Raw genomic sequence first — 23157 nt, 5'->3', positions numbered from 1 at the left:
CATATTTATACTGATTAATTCTAGTAAGATAAAGAACTGTAACTCCTGTATAGTTCTATCCCTCTCTCCCCCTTTTATATCTCAAATGCAACAATTCATTGTTGTAATTATGACTTCATAAAACTTTGTGATTTGTAAAGAAATAGAAAAGAAAGCAAGTATGTATTTATAGGTTTTGTTTTATTAACCTTCTTATTTGCCCTTTTTGGTTCTCTCCATTTGTTCCTGTGGATTTGAGTTACCATCTGGTATCATTCCCCTAGCCCAAGAAAACTTTGCTCCCACACACTTCCTTTGTGCTATTTCTAAATATATACATTATGTACCTATTGTTTTATACAATGATTTTTAAAATCAGTTAAGGAAGGGGAATAAATATTTGTTCATTCTGTGTTCTTTAATGTATAATTACCTTTATTGATGCTTTTTGTTTTCTCAAGTGGATTCATATTACCATTTGAGGTCACTTGCTTTCAACATGAAAAACGTCCTTTGGTATTTCTTCTCAGGTACTCTAGCAACAAATTGTCTCCATTTTTGTTTATCTGGGGAATGTTTGTTTGTTTGTTTTTAATAAACAACAGATTTTTTAAGCTGTTTTTTTTTTCAATATATGAAATTTATTGTCAAATTGGTTTCCATACAACACCCAGTGCTCATCCCAAAAGGTGCCCTCCTCAATACCCATCACCCACCCTCCCCTCCCTCCCACCCCACATCAACCCTCAGTTTGGTCTCAGTTTTTAAGAGTCTTTTATGCTTTGGCTCTCTCCCACTCAAACCTCTTTTTTTTTTTTTCTTCCCCTCCCCGATGGGTTTCTGTTAAGTGTCTCAGGATCTACATAAGAGTGAAACCATATGGTATCTGTCTTTCTCTGTATGGCTTATTTCACTTAGCATAACACTTTCCAGTTCCATCCACGTTGCTACAAAGGGCCATATTTCATTCTTTCTCATTGCCACATAGTACTCCATTGTGTATATAAAACACAATTTCTTATCCATTCATCAGTTGATGGACATTTAGGCTCTATCCATAATTTGGCTATTGTTGAGAGTGCTGCTGTAAACATTGGGGTACAAGTGCCCCTATGCATCAGTACTCCTGTATCCCCTGGGTAATTCCTAGCAGTGCTATTGCTGGGTCATAAGGTAGGTCTATTTTTAATTTTTTGAGGAAACTCCACACTGTTTTCCAGAGCGGCTGCACCAATTTGCATTCCCACCAACAGTGCAAGAGGGTTCCCGTTTCTCCACATCCTCTCCAGCGTCTGTAGTCTCCTGATTTGTTCATTTTGGCCACTCTGACTGGCGTGAGGTGATATCTGAATGTGGTTTTGATTTGTATTTCCCTGATGAGGAGCGACGTTGAGCATCTTTTCATGTGCCTGTTGGCCATCCGGATGTCTTCTTTAGAGAAGTGTCTATTCATGTTTTCTACCCATTTCTTCACCGGGTTATTTGTTTTTCGGGTGTGGAGTTTGGTGAGCTCTTTATAGATTTTGGATACTAGCCCTTTGTCCGATATGTCATTTGCAAATATCTTTTCCCATTCCGGTGGTTGCCTTTTAGTTTTGTTAGTTGTTTCCTTTGCTGCACAGAAGCTTTTTATCTTCATAAGGTCCCAGTAGTTCATTTTTGCTTTTAATTCCCTTGCCTTTGGGGATGTGTCAAGTAAGAAATGGCTACGGCTGAGGTCAGAGAGGTCTTTTCCTGCTTTCTCCTCTAGGGTTTTGATGGTTTCCTGTCTCACATTCAGGTCCTTTATCCATTTTGAGTTTATTTTTGTGAATGGTGTAAGAAAGTGGTCTAGTTTCAATCTTCTCCATGTTGCTGTCCAGTTCTCCCAGCACCATTTGTTAAAGAGACTGTCTTTTTTCCATTGGATATTCTTTCCTGCTTTGTCAAAGATTAGTTGGCCATACGTTTGTGGGTCTAGTTCTGGGGTTTCTATTCTATTCCATTGGTCTATGTGTCTGTTTTTGTGCCAATACCATGCTGTCTTGATGATTACAGCTTTGTAGTAGAGGCTAAAGTCTGGGATTGTGATGCCTCCTGCTTTGGTCTTCTTCAGAATTACTTTGGCTATTCGGGGCCTTTTGTGGTTTCATATGAATTTTAGGATTGCTTGTTCTAGTTTCGAGAAGAATGCTGGTGCAATTTTGATTGGGATTGCATTGAATGTGTAAATAGCTTTGGGTAGTGTTGACATTTTGACAATATTTATTCTTCCAATCCATGAGCACGGAATGTTTTTCCATTTCTTTATATCTTCTTCAATTTCCTTCATAAGCTTTCTATAGTTTTCAGCATACAGATCTTTTACATCTTTGGTTAGATTTATCCCTAGGTATTTTATGCTTCTTGGTGCAGTTGTGAATGGGATCAGTTTATTTGTCTTTCTCTTGCTTCATTATTAGTGTATAAGAATGCAACTGATTTCTGTACATTGATTTTGTATCCTGCAACTTTGCTGAATTCATGTATCAGTTCTAGCAGACTTTTGGTGGAGTCTGTCGGGTTTTCCATGTATAATATCATGTCATCTGCAAAAAGTGAAAGCTTGACTTCATCTTTGCCAATTTCGATGCCTTTGATTTCCTTTTGTTGTCTGATTGCTGATGCTAGCACTTCCAACACTATGTTAAACAACAGCGGTGAGCGTGGACATCCCTGTCATGTTTCTGATCTCAGGGAAAAAGCTCTCAGTTTTTCCCCATTGAGGATGATGTTAGCTGTGGGCTTTTCATAAATGGCTTTCATGATGTTTAAGTATGTTCCTTCTATCCCGACTTTCTCGAGGGTTTTTATTAAGAAATGTTGCTGAATTTTGTCAAATGCCTTTTCTGCATTGATTGACAGGATCATATGGTTCTTTTCTTTTATTAATGTGATGTATCATGTTGATTGATTTGCAAATGTTGAACCATTCCTGTATCCCAGGAGTGAATGCCACTTGATCATGGTGAATAATTCTTTTCATATGCTGTTGAATTTGATTTGCTAGTATCTTCTTGAGAATCTTTGCATCCATATTCATCAGGGATATTGGCTTGTAGTTCTCTTTTTTTAATGGGTCTCTGGTTTGGGAATCAAAGTAATACTGGCTTCATAGAATGAGTCTGGAAGTTTTCCTTCCCTTTCTATTTTTTGGAGTAGCTTGAGAAGGATAGGTATTATCTCTGCTTTAAACGTCTGGTAGAACTCCCCTGGGAAGCCATCTGGTCCTGGACTCTTATTTGTTGGGAGATTTTTGATGACTGATTCATTTTCTTAGCTGGTTATGGGTCTGTTCAAGCTTTCTGTTTCCTCCTGATTGAGTTTTGGAAGCGTGTGGGTGTTTAAGAATTTGTCCATTTCTTCCAGGTTGTCCAATTTGTTGGCATATAATTTTTCATAGTATTCCCTGATATTTGCTTGTATCTCTGAGGAATTGGTTGTAATAATTCCATTTTCATTCATGATTTTATCTATTTGGGTCATCTCCCTTTTCTTTTTGAGAAGCCTGGCTAGAGGTTTATCAATTTTGTTTATTTTTTCAAAAAACCAACTCTTGGTTTCGTTGATCTGCTCTACAGTTTTTTTAGATTCTATATTGTTTATTTCTGCTCTGATCTTTATCATTTCTCTTCTTCTTCTGGGTTTAGGCTGCCTTTGCTGTTCTGCTTCTGTTTCCTTTAGGTGTGCTGTTAGATTTTGTATTTGGGATTTTTCTTGTTTCTTGAGATAGGCCTGGATTGCAATGTATTTTCCTCTCAGGACTGCCTTCGCTGCGTCCCAAAGCGTTTGGATTGTTGTATTTTCATTTTCGTTTGTTTCCATATATTTTTTGATTTCTTCTCGAATTGCCTGGTTGACCCACTCATTCTTTAGTAGGGTGTTCTTTAACCTCCATGCTTTTGGAGGTTTTCCAGACTTTTTCCTGTGGTTGATTTGAAGCTTCATAGCATTGTGGTCTGAAAGTATGCATGGTATGATTTCAATTCTTGTATACTTATGAAGGGCTGTTTTGTGGCCCAGTATGTGATCTATCTTGGAGAATGTTCCATGTGCACTCGAGAAGAAAGTATATTCTGTTGCTTTGGGATGCAGAGTTCTAAATATATCTGTCAAGTCCATCTGATCCAATGTCTCATTCAGGGCCCTTGTTTCTTTATTGACCGTGTGTCTAGATGATCTATCCATTTCTGTAAGTGGGGTGTTAAAGTCCCCTGCAATTACCACATTCTTATCAATAAGGTTGCTTATGTTTGTGAGTAATTGTTTTATATATTTGGGGGCTCCCGTATTCGGCGCATAGACATTTATTATTGTTAGCTCTTCCTGATGGATAGACCCTGTGATTATTATATAATGCCCTTCTTCATCTCTTGTTACAGCCTTTAATTTAAAGTCTAGTTTGTCTGATATAAGTATGGCTACTCCAGCTTTCTTTTGACTTCCAGTAGCATGATAAATAGTTCTCCATCCCCTCACTCTCAATCTAAAGGTGTCCTCAGGTCTAAAATGAGTCTCTTGTAGACAGCAAATAGATGGGTCTTGTTTTTTTATCCATTCTGATACCCTATGTCTTTTGGCTGGCACATTTAATCCATTTACATTCAGTGTTATTATAGAAAGATACGGGTTTGGAGTCATTGTGATGTCCATAGGTTTCATGCTTGTAGCGATGTCTCTGGTACTTTGTCTCACAGGATCCCCCTTAGGGTCTCTTGTAGGGCTGGTTTAGTGGTGATGAATTACTTCAGTTTTTGTTTGTTTGGGAAGACCTTTATCTCTCCTTCTATTCTAAATGACAGACTTGCTGGATAAAGGATTCTTGGCTGCATATTTTTTCTGTTCCTCACATTGAAGATCTCCTGCCATTCCTTTCTGGCCTGCCAAGTTTCAGTAGAGAGATCAGTCACGAGTCTTATAGGTCTCCCTTTATATGTTAGAGCAGATTTATCCCTAGCTGCTTTCAGAATTTTCTCTTTATCCTTGTATTTTGCCAGTTTCACTATGATACGTCGTGCAGAAGATCGATTCAAGTTACGTCTGAAGGGAGTTCTCTGTGCCTCTTGGATTTCAATGCCTTTTTCCTTCCCCAGATCAGGGAAGTTCTCAGCTATTATTTCTTCAAGTATACCTTCAGCACCTTTCCCTCTCTCTTCCTCCCCTGGAATACCAATTATGCGTATATTATTTCTCTTTAGTGCATCACTTAGTTCTCTAATTTTCCCCTCATACTCCTGGATTTTTTTATCTCTCTTTTTCTCAACTGCTTCTTTTTCCATAATTTTATCTTCTAGTTCACCTGTTCTCTCCTCTGCCTCTTCAATCTGAGCCGTGGTCGTCTCCATTTTAGTTTGCAGCTCATTAATAGCATTTTTTAGCTCCTCCTGGCTGTTCCTTAGTCCCTTGGTCTCTGTAGCAGTAGATTCTCTGCTGTCCTTTATACTGTTTTCAAGCCCAGAGATTAATTTTATGACTATTACTCTCAATTCACTTTCTGTTACACTGTTTAAATCATTTTTGATCAGTTCATTAGCTGTCGTTATTTCCTGGATGTTTTTTTGAGGGGAATTCTTCCGTTTTGTCATTTTGGATAGTCCCTGGAGTGGGGTGGAACTGCGCGGCACTTCCCCTGTACTGTCTTGAATAACTGGCGTTGGTGGGCGGGGCCGCAGTCAGACCTGGTGTCTGCCCCCAGCCCACCGCTGGGGCCACAGTCAGACTGGTGTGTACTTTCTCTTCACCTCTCCTAGGGGCAGGATTCACTGTGGGATGGCGTGGCCCGTCTGGGCTACTTGCACACTGCCAGGCTTGTGGTGCTGGGGATCTGGCGTATTAGCTGGGGTAGATCAGCAAGGTACACAGGGGTGGGAGGGGCAGGCTCAGCTTGCTTTTCCTTTGGAGATCCGCTTTGGGAGGGGCCCTGTGGCACCGGGAGGAAGTCAGACCCGCCAGAGGGATGGATCCATAGAAGCACAGCGTTGGGTGTTTTGCACAGTGCAAGCAAGTTCCCTGGCAGGAACTGGTTCCCTTTGGGATTTTGGCTGGGGGATGGGCGAGGGAGATGGCACTGGCTAGCGCCTTTGTTCCCCTCCAAGCTGCCCTCTGTTGTCCGGAGCTCAACAACTCTCCCTCCTGTTGTCCTCAAGCCCTCCCGTTCTCCGAGCAGAGCTGTTAGCTTATAACCTTCCAGATGTTAAGTCCCGCTTGCTGTCAGAACACGCTCCGTCTGGCCCCTCCGCTTTTGCAAGCCAGACTTGGGCTCTCCTTTGCCAGCGGGCTACCCCTCTGCCCCGGCTCCCTCCCACCAGTCTGTGTAGCGCACACTGCCTCTCCGCCCTTCCTACCCTCTTCCGTGGACCTCTCATCTATGCTTGGCTCTGGAGAATCCATTCTGCTAGTCTTCTGGCGGTTTTCTGGGTTATTTAGGCAGGTGTAGGTGGAATCTAAGTGATCAGCAGGATGCGGTGAGCCCAGTGTCCTCCTACACCGCCATCTTCCTCTGGAATGTTTTTATTTAACTTCATTTTTGAAAGATAGCTTTGCTGGATATAGAATGCTTGGTTGACACTTTTTTTCTTTGTACACTTTGAACATATTATTCCACTGCTTCTGGCCTCCCTTGTTTCTGGTAAGAAGCTGGCTGTTAATCTTCTTGGAGTCCCCTTGTAAGTAATGAGTCATTTTTCTCTTTTGTACGTTATTTTCTCATTGTCTTTGACTTTCAGCATGTTTCTTTCTATGAACTTTTTCATGTTTATCCTACTTAGAAGTCACTGAGCCTCCTTCGAAAAGTACAGATTAATGTTTTTCAATAAATTTGGCAAGTTTTTAGCCATTATTTTTTCCAGTATATTTTCTATTCCTTTCTTTTGTCCTTCTAGTACTAGAAGTCCTTCTAGTAAAGTTTTCATTTTAGTTATTGTACTTTTCAATTCCATACCTACTACTTGGTTCTCTTTTTTAAATTCTGTCTCTTTATTGATATTTTCTATTTGATATGACATTGTCATCATTCCTTCCTTTACTTGTTTAATTATGGTTTCCTTTAGTTCTTTCAATATTTTTATAATAGCTGTTTTGAAGTCTTCGTTAAATCCAACATATGGTCACTCTCACAGATGTTTTCTGTTGCTTTATTTTGGTGTATGTGTCTTACTTTCCTGTTTTCCCACATCTGTCATCATTTTTTGTTGGAACTGGACATTTTAGATATTTTTAAATGGGTCATGGATTATAGCAAATTTGCGTACTGGCTTCCACCTTCTCTTAGGCTTGTTATTGTTATGTGCCTACTTATTTAGTTACTGGATAGATTATTTTAGTGAGGTTATTTTTACCTACTATAGTGTTAAACTTTTGATATTATATCACATGGACTTAGGCCTTGGCAGGTCTCTCTGTATCTCTTTCCCTGACCATACCTAACCATCAAGCTCCACTTATTGCTGGTTCATTGTTCTATTGTTTTCAACAATGACCTGAAGCATAAATTGCTACAGACTAATCCAATCAAATGTGTGCTGCTTTGAAGGGATAGTTTTTGAGGTCATTGTTGGAGTTTTATTCTGACTTTAAGAAGTCTCTGCCCTACTATCTATTTTCCCAATTTTCTCCTGAAAACTAGCCAGCATACAGCTTAGCCTGTATCTCCAATGAATCCACCAATTTACTTTCAATTGCCTTTTACCACAACCTGTACTGCCTTTAAAGTGCCTTTGAGCTTGAACTTCTATGTTCTGTTGCAAATGAAGTCATTTCCTTTGGAGGAGATTAGGAACCATCTGTTTTAAGGCTTCCTTCTTTTCCCAGGCAAAATGTACCTTAGCTCGGGAGCTGGGTGAGAACACAGCAGCTTTTCTTTGAACGGCACCCCGGCTTTAGTAGTTGAGCATTTAGCTGAGGCAGGCACAGTAGCCTCCTGCCTTTACAGCTTCTCTCTCCTGATGTGAAACCACCACCTTTTAAGCCAGGCAAGGGTGATCAGGGTCCCAGTAGTCATAGTGACACCATGCCAAAGGTGGAGCCCCTACCTCGCCAGTGCAGGCTATGCAGAACGGATCCCCTGCCTCTTTTATTTTTGTTTTTCTTTAAAAATGTTTTTAATGTTTATTTTTGAGAAAGAGAGATAGAGTGCAAGTGGGGAAGAGGCAGAGAGAGAGTGAGACACAGAATTGGAAGCAGGCTCCAGGCTCTGAGATGTCAGCACAGACCCCGATGCGGGCTTGAACTCACAAACCATGAGATCATAACCTGAGCCAAAGTCAGATGCTGAACTGACTGAGCCACCTAGGCATCCAGCCTCTTGGCTGCACTTACCTTCAACTTAACCTTAGCAACAAATAGCTGAGGGCAGGATGAGAAATGTTGATATCCTGCCCTTGACAAGAAGGTGGCCCTCTGACTAGGGGCTGTAGGGAGAGGGAGCCCTGTGTTTGTGGCTACACATTCTGGAGTAGAATCTGCACCTCACTGAACTGGGAAGGGAAGAAGGAAGCAATCTTGGTTCACATACCACAGACTCCCTTTTTTTTTTTTTTTTAACATAATTGTCATAGATTTAGCTGAATAGATGTCTGTTTGCTGCATGCCTTTATGACCATTTTCAGAGATTTAAACGATTTTTAAATGCTTTTTCACCTGGGAGTGGATCCTCACATTGTCATGCCAGAAGTTGATTCTAGAATATTTATATTTGGTGAGACTTCTGATATAGTTAGGTTTAAATTTATCACATGACATCTGTTTCCTATTTCTCTCATCTCTTCTTTGTTCCCTTTTTCATTTTTTTTTTTTTTTTTTGTGTTCTATCTCCTTTGTTAGTTTATTAGCTACAACTCTTTTTACTCAGTTGTGGCTTTAGAGTTTATAGTACATATTTTTAACTTCCCCCAGTCTGCCTTTAAGTGGTATTGTACCACTTTATGTATACTATAAGAACTGCAAAGTAGTATGCTTCCATTTTTCTACTCCTGACCTTTGTGTTATATATTTTACCCAATGTTATAAATTCCATACTGCATCATTATTTTTGTTTAAGCAGCTAATTATCTTGAGATTTAAATAAAAAGAAAAATATCTTTCTTATGTAATTACTGTTACTGTTTTTCTTTTCTTTGTGTAGATCCTGATTTCCATTTGCTATCATTTTCTTCTCTTGGAGGACTACCTTTAACATTTCTTGTATTGAAGGTCTTCTACTGATAATGAATCCTTTTGACTTTTGCATGTGTAAAAAAGTTTATTTTACCTTCATTTTTGAAAGATATTTTTGCTAGATACAGATTTCTAGGTTGGAATGGTTTTTTTCTTTGAGTACTTTAAAGATGTTGCTTGACTGTGTTCTTGATTGCATTGTTTTCAACAAGTAATACACTGTTGTCCTTAACTTTGTTCCTCTGTACATAATGTGTCTTTTTGCTCCTTCTGGCTGCTTTTAGTGACTTTCTCTTCATCTCTGGATTTAAACAATTTTGATTATGAGATGCATTAGCATAATTTTTTTCATGTTTCTTATACTTAGGGTTTATTGGATTTCTTGAGTCTCTGGGTTCCAAATTTGAATCTCAGATGTGGAAGAATTTCAGCCAATTTATTTCTTCAAGTGTTTTTTCTTCCCTCCCCTCCTTTTTTAACCTCTTATTACACACAGATTGGTTGAAATCATTCCACAGTTCACTGATTATCTGTTCATTTTTTAAGTTCTCTTTTCTCGGTGTTTCATTTTTATGCAGTTCCTATTGCTTTATCTTTGAATTTTCCAATCTTTTTGTTTGCAATGTCTAATCTATTATTAGACGTGCTATTCCCATCTAGTACTCTTCATCTCACACATTGTAATTGCATCTCTAGAACTTTGAGTTGAGTCTTTTAAAAAATATTTTCCCTGCCTCCACATAACTTTTTGAACATGTGGAATATGATCATAATAACTACTTAATGTCTTTATCTGCTGATTATAACATTCTTATCAGTCTTGGTCATTTTCAGTTGATTGCTTTGTCTCTTCTATATGGGTTGCGTTTTCCTACTTATTTGCAGGCCTGTTAATTTGTTATTGAATCCCACACATTGTGAAATCTACCTTGTTGGATGCTGGATATTTTTGTAGTCTTATAAACATTTTATATATTTGTTCCAAAATACAGGTAAGTTCCTTGGAAACAATTTGATCCTTTTAAGTCTTGCTGTTAAGATGTGGTAGGCAGGATTGGAGCATGTTTTCAGTCTAGGGCTAATTATTTCTCACTACTTAAGTAAGTTTCTTCTGTGTACCTTACCAGTGCCCCACCAGTTTTGAGGTTTTCTGTTGGAAACAGGCACTATTTTTGCCCTTTCTGAATGCCAGGTGTCATTACCTCTAATCACTACTCAGCTGAATACTCAAAGAGGACCCTCTGAAGATCTACAGAGCTCTCTCTCTTTGTATTTCTCTCTTCTTCAGTACTCTGTCCTACAGACTCTGGGCACTTTGCCTTCCTATGCTCTGCTCTGCCTCTTCACCTCAGGGAGTCCACAGGCTTTGCCTGGATCCCCTCTCCCTGTACCGTGACTTGGAAATTCTCTCAAGTCAATGGCTGGGACACTTGGAAGGCTCACCTCATTAATTTCTCACTTCTCAGGGATCACTGTACTTTGTTGCCTGATGTTGTTTGGTATCTTACAAACTATCGCTTTATATATGTTGTCTATTTTTTGTTCGTGTTAGGACAAATCTACTTCCTCTTACTTCATCCTGACCAAAAGCAGATGTTCACATATTTCAGGTATTTTTCCTTCTTAATTTTTCTTTTATTTTTCACTTCAGGAGACTACTCACAAAGCCAGTGTTTTATTGAGTGGTAAAATTAAGGTAGAAAATGGTCAGATTTATCAAAATCCAGTCACCTGGCTCAAGGATCTTCTAGGAGACGACAGTTACGTGACTTGGAATTATGCTTGGAGTAAGGTGGGTCATTCTTAATTTATCTGTAACTTCATATTCAAATAGAAATGTACATTTTTATGATAAAACTATTATTTTTAAGAAATCTGAACTTCTCCAAGCTCGTTTATGTCCTCATATATCCTTAATACAATATGCTACGTGCTTTCCCCTACAACTCTTGTTTAACAGAATTCCCCAGGGGCAGACTTGGACAGCTGACTGAGCCTCTCCATCCTTGTTCCTCACCTAGTCTCAGAAATTCAAATGCCCTGATTCCCCCCTAGGATTCCCCCAGGTGATTTCAGGTCTTTGTGACTCCCTAGAGAAAATTTGGGACCTCTGATGTATTGATAATTAATATGTTAGTATTCTGGTGCAGTGAAGGAAAATCTTCCCCAAGACCACAGGAAGGGGTAAGCAGCCTAAGACCCACAGAGGTTATGCTGCACTTTTGTTTGAACTCAGTCTTATCCATCAGTTGCTAAACCCCCAAAAAGAAATACTTGTTTTCATTCTGACTTCCCAGACTTAGTAATCTTCCCCTCAGTTCTGTCTTCTGAGTTGTAAGCCCAGTTAAACACCAGTTGAAGACAATTAATGACTGACACCTTTGATGGCCAAGATCAGCCACCTCCAGATATCCATTGTCACACTTCAAGGAAGAGTCTTGGAATGATTCACCCAGGAAAGTGTGAATCATCAGACATCCACCATTACTGTTAAACAGAATTGCAGATGCCTTCAGCCTCCACTAGCCATTACAGTAAGCCTCAGTGTACTAGTAATAAAAGGCCCAGTTTCTTCTCTCCTTTTTTGTCCCACTTAGCTCTGCCCACCCTCCCTCCTAGTTTCTCCTCTCCTTCTGCATCCCTAAATTACTTTCCAGTGTTCTAGACCTTTGTGTCAGGTGCTTCCAAAATTGTGTTGTAGTTCCCTCACTTACATCAATACATCTTGGATTTTTTTCTACTTTATAGTCTTTATGGGTTTTTTCTTAAAGGTTTTTTCTAGTTGTTTATTTCCCACCCCTGGAGTCACCAGGCCACCTACTTTCAATTTACCCTGCCCAGTCCTTTCTGTGGATTCATAAGTCATATTTGCATGTTATTAATTAACATTTTACCCTTGGAAATCCCTTTTTATTAAAAAGTTTCTCAAACTTGTGATAGATTTTATCATTTTGTTGAAATAGTCTATGCTTACAGCCTGAATATGGTTCTGATTTCTGTAGTTTAGTTTTTTTGAGCTCGACATGCCTCTGCTACAGTGTGCCCAGTGATGACTCAGTTCTCCCACTCTTTTTCTTTATTGGAACTACTGCATTTTCTGCTTTTGAATAGCTGGCTGTGACATCATTTGGCCCTCACTCTGTACTTAAGCCTCATTTATATATCACATTGCCTATGGTCTTTTCTCATTGGACATGTCAGTTAGTCATATGGTTTAACACTGAGGTGATAGTGAAGTCAAAGGCGAATGTGGGTGCTAAAATTAGAAGAATTATTGGGTATAAGATATTTGTACAGATTATCTAAGTAGGCTTAGATTTTTTTTAATATTCAAAAATAGTCTTAAAAATTACCACAGGGTGCTCATGTACTTTTAATAAATACCCCAAGCTGAGAAACACTACCCCAGTAAAAATTTTTGCATTGTTTAAAACCCTCTTTTAAAACTTAACACAGAAACCTTTGCCTCCTCTTATCTTGAAGTAACTCCTGAATTCACACTTGCTTCTGAGTGACAGGGCATTTTGGCTACATTGGTCAATGTGAACATTTCTCCTGACTCATTCTGAGAATGCTGGTGTGGCTATAGGTCCCGGAGTGGTTGCTTGTCAGGCAAGAAATGCCAGAAAACTAGGTCTTATCCTGCCTCAGACAGAATGACAACAGCCACTAGACACAGAGATGACTCATACTTCCTACCCAAGCAGCTGGGCTGCTATACAGGGATTTCTGATGCTTACTCCCACTGGGCATCACTGATCCCTCTCACTCCTGCAGTCTCCTGACTATTAGGTATCATCCTGATATGGCAGAGTGATCTCTGGGAGGGAGACAGGAGACCAGGCTGGTTCCCGGTTCCACTCGTGATAAGTTACATGATCTGGGAATGTTTTTCGATCCTGCCTACACATTGGAATCACTTGAGGAGCTTTTAAAAACTGCTAATGCCTGGAGGACCCCAGCTCCATACCTTCTGATCTAATAGTCTTGACTGAAGACCAAGTGGCAATATTTGAAAAAGCTTTCCAGGTAATTGTAATATGCAGCCTAGAGTGAGAATCACTGATCTGGATCAAGTCACTTAACCTTTCTGAACGTCATTTTTCTTATGTATGAAATAAGTAGTAGTGCTAAATGGTCTCTAAAGACCCTTCCAATGTGGAAATTCTAGGACTTGGATAATTATGTGTGATTTATAAAGGCTTTTACATGTTTCTTTCACAACAACCCCATGAGGCAAGAAAATTAACTATTTTCTCTATCTATGGATGTAAAACCAGAGTTATAGGAGATTAAGTGAGTTGATTACCCCCAAGGCCAGTAAGTGCCAGAACTAGGATTAGAATCTGGTCTTTTGGTTCCCTGTATATTATTTTCCACATTTACAACAAGTAAGGACAGAAGGACATTATTTTCTACATTTACAACACAAGGGAGCCCACATTCCTTTCATTGGAAACCAGTTGCCGTGAACTGAAAAGAGCACACAGTGTTACCTAGCTGTCTTTGTGGATTTATGCAAAGCCTCATTCTTGTGCAGCAAAAATTGCTCACTTCTAGCAGAAAAAAATGCCTTTCTGTGATACAGTTGTGGTAGGAAATTGTAAGAATGGCAGTGACCATTCATTTTGTGAATGCTCAGGACTGGATCTTTGCAGATGAAGAATACACTGCCATTTTGGGCAGTGACCGAAGGAGCAGTGACCGCTCTCTTGGGCAAACATACTTTCCATCCAAATGACTCACTCTCTGAGTTTCGACCCTTATAAATTCACTGTTTTGGATCTAGTATTAACTTTTCTCTGTGGTTACCCCTCACCCTACACACTTTCTAAAATAATTCCTCCCACCACCATGATTAGGAATATCAAGGTAGGGAAAGGTTGAAGTAGGAGTATAGAAAGTGATGGGAATTGTTGATCTGGACAGCCAGCCAGCCTCATTGAGTCAATTAATCATTCCCAAAGTGTCTTAATTAACTTAAACTTATGTGAGTCCTGCTTCTACTCTGGAGACGTGGGCCCTTTCAAAATACAAATATCCAAGAGGTGTGAATCCTGAAGACTGTAAATAATATGAAAGGCCTACTGCCCTTCTCTTTCCTGGAGCTACGTAGACTGCCTGGGGGAAGTGGAGAAGGAAGTGGAGAAGGCTCTAGGATGGGGATTGGGAAGAGGGGGGCGGTGTGAAAGTGAACCTCACTTCCATCGTATTTCCCCAGGATCTGTCTTTTGTGGCAGTTATTATACTTTTATCCTCCCTTCTCAAATATTTGAGAATTATTTTAATTTTTTAGCCAAATATGTCTTGGTGTTACAGTGAACCTAAAAGAAAAACCTACAGTTTTCTTCTGTTTCTTTGCTCTTTTCTGCCCCCTCTCCCATCCTCCAACAAAAACAATTTTCCTTTCCTCTTTCTTCCTTTTGGGATAGTGTAAATTTGTTTAGGCTTGCTTCATAAAACTTGAAATGGAAGTAAAACAGTCATTTGATCATCCATGAACAGATTCCCATTAGTACCAACAAATGGTTTTCCTGAAGACATACGAAAAATGGACTGATACTTTCAAATAAAATAGAGCCCCAGCAGGGAAGTAAATTCTTGGACACCTCTTTAATGTTCAAAGGCAGGTGATGTTTTATATTTTCTCTTGATGCGTTAGAACATAAGGTATAGAGAAACATTTGTTACTGCAGTTAATGACAATTGAGATTGTACTTTATTTCTTCAGAGACCATACCAAAATAAACTTAATTAATAATTTCACTTGGCTGATTAACTACATTTCCAGAATAGTGGCTAACTGAATCATGCATCTACCTCACACACACACACACACACACACACACACACACACACAAATACACACCATTTCTTTCCCAAGTATAATATTAGGAAATCACAATGAACTGATTTCTGAAGAATAATGGACCTTCTACCTAAAAGTCTCAAGGAAAGCATCAGTGGCCTTCGGATGAAGCACTCCTGTAGTTATACATTTTAGAAAAGCAGGACCACCACAACCTGCAGATAACCCTCACAGCACGCATCTTACCCTAACTCCGGCTTTATTACTGTTCTCCTCTGGGGGGAGGTGGCATCCCACCAGCTGCCCCTCATCACAATGGGTTTTGAGTGGTAAAGTTGTCAAGATTGCTGGCAGCTATGTAGTCCAAGACCCTAAAAACCTCACCAACAGCTCATCCTACATGCCTCTATCAGAGCAGGCATTCGAGCTAGATTTGGATTCAAGATTTAGTTTAGGATTCAGAGTTTGAGTTATATTCAAATAAGATGACTGTTGGCTCTTATGCTTTAGACAACTAGAGCGCAGACACTTATGAAATGGACAGTTTCCAGGAGTGACTAGTGCCTGTTCAGTTTGAGGTCTGTATATTATTATCCTCATTCAATAAATTACCCCCACCTTGAAGAAACTAGATCTTTAACTCCGTGGATTTTCTGAAAGCTGTGTTCTATGTCTGAATTACCCCTAGTGCTATGTTTAAGACCTATGCGGACTCATGACTTCTAAGGCTACTAAGGTACAATTTTACCACTTTCTATTACCCAGTACTAACTGATAAAAATCTGCTTTAAATCTGAAGTACAGGTGAGAAGGGCGCCTGGGTGGCGCAGTCGGTTAAGCGTCCGACTTCAGCCAGGTCACGATCTCACGGTCCGTGGGTTCGAGCCCCGCGTCGGGCTCTGGGCTGATGGCTCAGAGCCTGGAGCCTGTTTCCGATTCTGTGTCTCCCTCTCTCTCTGCCCCTCCCCCATTCATGCTCTGTCTCTCTCTGTCCCAAAAATAAATAAAACGTTGAAAAAAAAAATTAAAAAAAAAAAAAAAGTACAAGTGAGAATATACTGAGCCTGCATATTGACGAGCCTGTAAAGTATTTTGGATATTATCAAGGCACAACGTGAACAAAATCTGTTGTTTCTAATTGTTAGTTGTTGGGAGAACTGACAGATGGCATTCAGAGGCCTCATCTCTCCTGTGGCAGGTGGGGATGGGTTAGCACAGTGGGTCAGACAGATCTGTTCCATTTCCATTACCAAGTTTGTTTGGTCATGGGATTGAGCCCAGAGGGTGCCTAAACCTTCCAGATTCCTCATGTCTGCCCCATTCTGCTAAATAACAGCTTTTATTGAGCACTCAGGACATGCTCGACAGTATGCCAAATGCTTTTCATGTATTCTAATCCTCACAACAGCCTGATAAGCTTGGAGGTACTCGTTTTACAAATGCACAAACAGAGGCTCAAAGAATGTAAGAATCTTGCTTAAGAGCTCAGACTGCAGAGGTTTCCCCCCAGGATTGTCAGGCAGTATGCGAAGTGCTAAGAGTATAAAAATGAATATGACACAGACCTTGTCTTCAAGGAGTTTATGTTAATGGAAGCAGACCTCTTAACACATAATTTCATTTAAATGAGATAAGTTCCTTGACAGAAAAATAAGCGCAGAAATTATGGGGGTCTAGAGGAAGGTTATTGCCTAAGTTTCTAGAAGTTCTAAGAAAGCATCCTGGAGGAAGGGATGTTCGAGTTGAGACTGGATGGTTTAGCCACAGTGAGCCTAGCTTCTGAGGCGTATTATTAGGCTGCCCTGGAACAAAGAGTGGAGAACCCAAGGACCCTGTGGCAAATGTTCGCCAGTGTGCCTCAGCCTAGCCCATTTGTGTGCAGGGATCTCTAAGATCTGACCTTCAAGGCTGATAAACAATAGCTAAGTTCACAAACAAAACAGAAAAACCCAAAAAAATTGGATGCATAGTCCTGAAATGATATTAATCTGAACAGTTAAATGTCTTATTTCTTGAAAAGTACTATTAACTTTTGTGGTTTAATTTTATTAGTACAACGCTACTTCTTTAACACTATAAAGTAGCCCATGCTGGTTTAATGGTTGTTTACTAAGTGAATGGAAAGAGAATTAATGATAAAAAGCAGGGGTAACAAATTTCTTCTCTAAAGGGCCAAATAATAAAGATTTCAGGCTTCATGGGAGTATGGTCTTTGTCACCAATATTCAATGATGGTGTAGCATAAAAGCATCCATTGATAGTAAGTAAATGAATGGGTATCTTTGTGTTCTAATAAAACTTTACTTACAAACAAAGGGGGCAGGCCAGATTTGTCCATGGACTATGGTTTGCCAGTCTGTGATAGACAACAGTCAATACTTTACCAAAGTTACAATTTGCAAGAGAGACGTGTATTTGCTTCTTTTGAAATGTAGAATTTTTGAATTCTGTGCTTACTTGTGTACAGGTAACATATCTGGGGAAAGAGCTTGTAAAGTATGTTTCTGAGGAAATACCCGTACCCTCAGAGCCAAACATGGCGCCTCAGCAACATCAACCTTGTCTTCCAGGTACGTGCAGACCAACACCCATTTCTTAGTTGTGAGGAAAGTACCCAAAGCTACTGAGAAAGCACTCCTTGTTTTGTATTTTCATTCATGTACATTCAAATAACCATTCTACAGTGAACAATTCAGTGGCATTTAGTACACTCACAGTGGTGAGCAACCACCACCTCTGTGTAGTTCCAAAACAACTTTCATTACCCAAAAAGAAACTCCACACCCATTCAACAATTGCTCCCCTCGGTCTACTTCCTGTCTGTATGAATTTGCCTGTTCTGAATGTATCATATAAATGGAATCATATAATATATAACCTTTTGTGTCTGACATCTTTCATTTAGCATAATGCTTTTAAGGATCTTGCCCTGAAGGACATTCGGTTTCCCTTTTTTGGAAGTAGTGCTGCTGTGAGCATGTCTATACATATATTTTAACCTGGTTTTAGTTCTTTTGGATGTATACCTAGGAGTGGAATTGCTGCATCATATGGTAATTATATGTTGAAGTTTTTGAGAAACAGCCAAACCGTTTTCCAGAGCAACTGAGTCATTTACATGTCCACAAGCAACATACAAGGGTTCCAATTTCCCCACATCCTCACCAACACTTATTTTCTGTTGGTTTGTTTATAGCACTCCATTTTTAAGCATAGTTGATTCTAGGAGAATTTTTTAAATGACACCTTTTCTCACAATTCCATTTTCTAAATCTATATTATACTTACTTTGGGTAGATTTTTAAGTGTCATATAAAAGGAAAAATGGTACTTTTTTCCTTCCTGCAGGCATGATTTGGTTAGTTTTCTAAAATCAAGTACTAAAATAAATCTTTGCTTGTTAGTGTAAACTAATGTGCTTTATCTGGTGGAATCAACTTTAACCCAAGAAAGCTGAAGAGAATGCCGTCTTCATCGTTAAGCAGCAGACTTTGAAATGATCTGGGAAGAGGCCGCACACATTTCTATAAAACGAATATAACTAAGTCTCTGTTACCCTTTGCTTTTTCCCCCAGTGTCCCTGCCTCAGACCAGTTGGGGACAGTATAAGCAGAAATGGAATTACAATACAGAAGATGATAATTCTGTGATAACCAGAGTCAACAACCAAACAGGGATTACTATCATTAAGCCCCTAACCAGAGTCTCCCCAGGGCCATCCTTCCTGTAACAAACCTTAATAATTCCAAGGACTTTCCTTTCCTAACTTTATACCTAATCCACTGTAACCTCCTAGGGTCCTTCTTTGTCTCAAAAACTGGCTTTAGAATAGGATGCATTTTTCCCCATTTTTCTGAAGATAGCCTCAAGAGTGCTTTTCATCATTCTGGGAGAATAGATCTGGTAAAACAGAAATTGTCTCTCTCTCTCTCTCTCTCTCTCTCTCTCTCTCTCTCTCTCTCTCACACACACACACACACACACACACACACACACACACACACACACACACACACACAGGAAAGTCAAGCAAACCCTTTATCCTCCTGGTTTCTAACCTCAAGAATTAGAGCAGAAATACAGGATCTTCCCTATTTCCTATTTCACAGAAGTTATCTGCTCCTCAGGTTTCTTAGCTCTAGGCAGGCATTTCCAACCCTAGCCATTTCTCTCCTTCCTCAGAGGGCTCATGGTTCCCCTGCTAAGTGAGCATGAAATAAAAAATGGGTTCTGAACTGCTGCTTCTGTTGCCTGCAATATAAACAAATTTCTAAATTGTAAACACTGTTTACAGAAATACTGAATTTTCTTTCCTTTAGATATTTCACACAGTGTCAATGCTAATTTGAGAACTATGGAGTGCCAATATGCCAGCCAACTTCTTGCTACCTTCATCTGGGCCTAGGATGCTGCAGGTCTCTGCTGGCATTCTGTAGGCTGCTGTTGGAACTTTATTTGAACCTCTTTAATTTAGGACTCTTCTGTACCTGGTTTTGTAGTACCTGACAGAAATCCAACAACCTGGCAGATTAGAAAAATGTAAACTCTATAACCTTATTACAAGCCAACCAATGAAGAGAAAATCTTTTTCCCTCTTTTGCATATCAAAATGTCATGGAAATTGTGGATCTGACATTCTAGGATACACAAAGTTTGAAGGAAAAACAAGGCCTTACAGATTTCATCAGCCTGCTTCGTATCATGAACATAATCTGTTCTCTTACACTTTTTAATGGTCACACTCTTCAGAATAGTGCTTTCTGGGAGTAAGGAAATTAGGAAGACCTATTTACATTTCCCAGACCTAGGGTGATTATGCATCCCAGCTGGGCCAGGGCAGTCCTTAATCCAGCAAATTTATTAGTAGCACTCCCTTTGACTTGCAGATGCGCCTTGTTTAGATGACCTAGTATAGGAACCAAGCAAATAGGTGTTGGAAAAAATGAAATTTGGACAAGGTAAAAAAAAAAGAGAAACTCTCCAATTTCATTTACTTTTTTTAAAGTTTTTATTTAAATTCCAATTAGTTGACATACAGTGTAGTATTAGTTTCAAGTGTACAACATAGTGATTCAACACTTCCATACAACACCTGGTGCTCATCACAAGTACCCTCCTTAATCCCTGCCACCTTTTAACACATCCCTCCACCCATCTGCCCTCTGGTAACCATCAGTTTGTTCTCTATAAGAACTATATAGATTCTTACATACTGTTGTGCAAATAGATGGTCAAATTTTATGCATAACACTATATTATAAATTTTTTTTAACGTTTATTCATTATGGAGAGAGAAAGAGAGAGACAGAGCATGAGCAGGGGAGGGGCAGAGAGAGAGGGAGACACAGAATCCAAAGCAGGCTCCAGGCCCTGAGCTGTCAGCACAGAGCCTGACTCGGAGCTCAAACTCACAAACCGTGAGATTGTGACCTGAGCCAAAGTCGGACGCCCAACTGACTGAGCCACCCAGGTGCCCCAGCACTCTATATTATAAATAATTGCTGGCTACCTAATCTTAACCCCCTGATGGACTGAGATCTTTGAGTTCAGAGAGACTTTTCTGGGCTTTTGCTCCTTATTATATTCCCCAAAGACTAGCACAATAGCTTGCCAGTAAATGTTCATTGAATAATCTTCATCAAATAATAATGAATTAATGGATGCATGAATATGATCCAAAGGACTGCTAATTTAAAACTGAATTTACTTGTGATTGACTGTCCTAATAAGTAGACATGCCTAGATCTCACAGGCTTAATGGAATTTGTTGTGAAGAATTCAACAGATTGTAAATAGGATTTCGGTTAGGTAATATTATCTCCTTTATCTGAATTTTCGACATCTGACTGAGATAGAAGACTAATGGCCCTTCACATTTTTTCAACCAGATACTTAAAAGAGAGCTATATCCTTCTGCTTCCCCCTCTTCATGATAAATAATAAATCTGTTTAGTTTTGGTAACATTTCCTAAACCTCTTTAATCAGATGATGTCAGCATTTCATGGGACAGATAGCAAACTCAATAACTAATTTATTTCTTCATATCATTTGGAATCATGGTATCAAGAATATTCTAGGGGCTCCTTCCTGGGTGGCTCATTTGATTAAGCATCTGACTCTTGATTTCAGCTCAGGTCATGATTTCGGTCATAAGATCGAGTCCAGTGTCGGGATTCTCTGTCTCCGAGTCTCTCTGTCCCTCTCCCACTCCCACTTGGGCACACGCATACTCAATCCCTCTCTCTTTCTCTCAAAAAAAAAAAAAAAATCCTGAGTCACGAAGATTAGTGATAAAAGTTTTTAATCTTGTTGTTTTGAGACTTTATCCAATGAATCAGAGATGATGGAAGAGCTTTATTCTTAGTCCCGCACAAAAACTAGTCAAGTTGGTAACTCAGGTGAATGTGTTGGTGGACTCCAGAGTGCTAGAATGTGGTACATTAACAGATTTGAAGGTATATGCTATTTGTAATTAAAGATTTTAATCAGGGGCACCTGGGTGGCTCAGTCGGTTGAGTGTCCGACTTTGGCTCAGGTCATGATCTCGCCCTCCATGAGTTCAAGCCCTGTGTCGGGCTCTGTGCTGGCAGCTCAGAGCCTGGAGCCTGCTTCAGATCCTGTGTCTCCCTCTCTCTCTGCCCCTCCCCCACTCTCACTTTGTCTGGCTCTGTCTCTCAAAAATAAATAAATGTTAAAAAAAATTTTTTTTCTTTAAAGATTTTAATCATACAAACACCAGCCTTAAAAAATGAAATTCTTTTGGTGAAATCCTGATATATATATCACTAAAGTCCTTAGAAGCTATAAAATGGAGTGAATCTATGGTGCATTTTCCCTTGAAATTTCACAACTTCCTCCTAAGCTCTGCCTACTTGGCTGTAGTTTCTCTTCTGTGTTATTGAGGAAATCTTCACTGATATTTCAGAATAAATTGGAAGGAAAAAATGAACATTCCCAAACTTCTACATAATTTGTGATCACTGTGTACAGACATATCAATCTTTTTTACAGTACTTAAAAAAAAATCTGTTAATGCAGATCACAATTCATTATTTACTCAGAAAGCCAATCTTATATATATCTATGTCCCCTGTCAGCACAGTAGTAAAACACTCAAAGAAAATTATGTCAAATGTATTCATCTAGGAAAAAAAGAGTATCTCCTGAAGTCTTTCTTTTCCCAAGCCATCATTTAATGCATATTAATTATATCATTTTCTTTCATCATTTCTTCATTTGAAAATAGAACATGCTTTTTCAAAAAAAAAAAATAGACTCTTTTTTGATTTTGCTAAAAACTGTCCTTGACCTACTGATAATATGTTGTAAATAAATTACTTTAAAGAAAGTGTTTTGTTCATTCCAGTGCTATTACTGTGCTTCATTGCTCTGTAAAAGTATGTGTAACAGAGAGAGCACAAACATTCACAGGTGCTTCTGTTTTATGTGGTTAAGAACTTCTTCAAACTTAAACACCTAAGGAAGATGGGTGTCTGATAACAGAGCAGAAGGTGTTTATTTCAGCTCCTGTTGATGATTCTTGATTGTTTTTCATTACTTTAATCATAATTTTTTTCATCCTAGTATCATGATTAACTTTGACCTAATTCTTAAAGTGGAGGATATATATCCACTGATAGGGGAGGAAAGAGAAGAAAACTAATTTATCTGTTGAGCACCTGCCGTGTGCCAGGCCCTCTGCCAGATTGTTTTACATACCTTAGGCCTTTGATGAGTTTCTTATTAGTAAAACTCCAGACCTGATGTCTGTACAACACAGAAAAAAACATGAACACTTTACATATAAAGTCAACTGTCTCAAACCCAGTTCAGCTTAAGAAACCATGTATAAAATTTATTTTCCCATAAAGAAAGGGCTTAAATAATTTAAACTTCAAAATATAATGTCCAAGTCTGTTTCTTGATTCCAGTATAGTTTTCACAGATGGCTTTTGATCTTATCAATATAAATCTATCTCATACTATTAATTTAGTTTTAAATATCAAATCACCTAATACTCTACCACCATGTTTAGCCTTTAGAATGCTTTTATTTTAAAAAGGCATTGAATTTTGTATTTAAATAGCCGTAATTGACTTTTTCCCCAGTGTAACTATAGCAGATGTACTTTTACAATCTATTAAAATAATTCCTAATCATTTTCCCTTTGACTGGAATTATACTTCTTGTTCAGAA

At 39.1% G+C, this 23157-nt stretch overlaps 1 protein-coding gene across 1 annotated transcript in view; it reads left to right on the top strand.

Moving 5' to 3' along the window:
• Positions 1-23157, top strand: part of ANKRD31 (ankyrin repeat domain 31) — a 144451-nt gene that overhangs the window by 119805 nt on the left and 1489 nt on the right. The window contains exons 24-25 of the mRNA XM_032593356.1: positions 10802-10942; positions 17427-17529. Of these exons, the coding sequence (XP_032449247.1) occupies positions 10802-10942; positions 17427-17529 (244 nt within the window). The remainder of the gene's footprint in view (positions 1-10801; positions 10943-17426; positions 17530-23157) is intronic.

Source organism: Lynx canadensis, chromosome A1, assembly GCF_007474595.2.
Source record: "Lynx canadensis isolate LIC74 chromosome A1, mLynCan4.pri.v2, whole genome shotgun sequence".
In the NCBI taxonomy this organism is placed as follows: domain Eukaryota; kingdom Metazoa; phylum Chordata; class Mammalia; order Carnivora; family Felidae; genus Lynx; species Lynx canadensis.
Note: the sequence above shows the minus strand (reverse complement) of the source record. Positions and strands in the feature narration are given on the sequence as shown.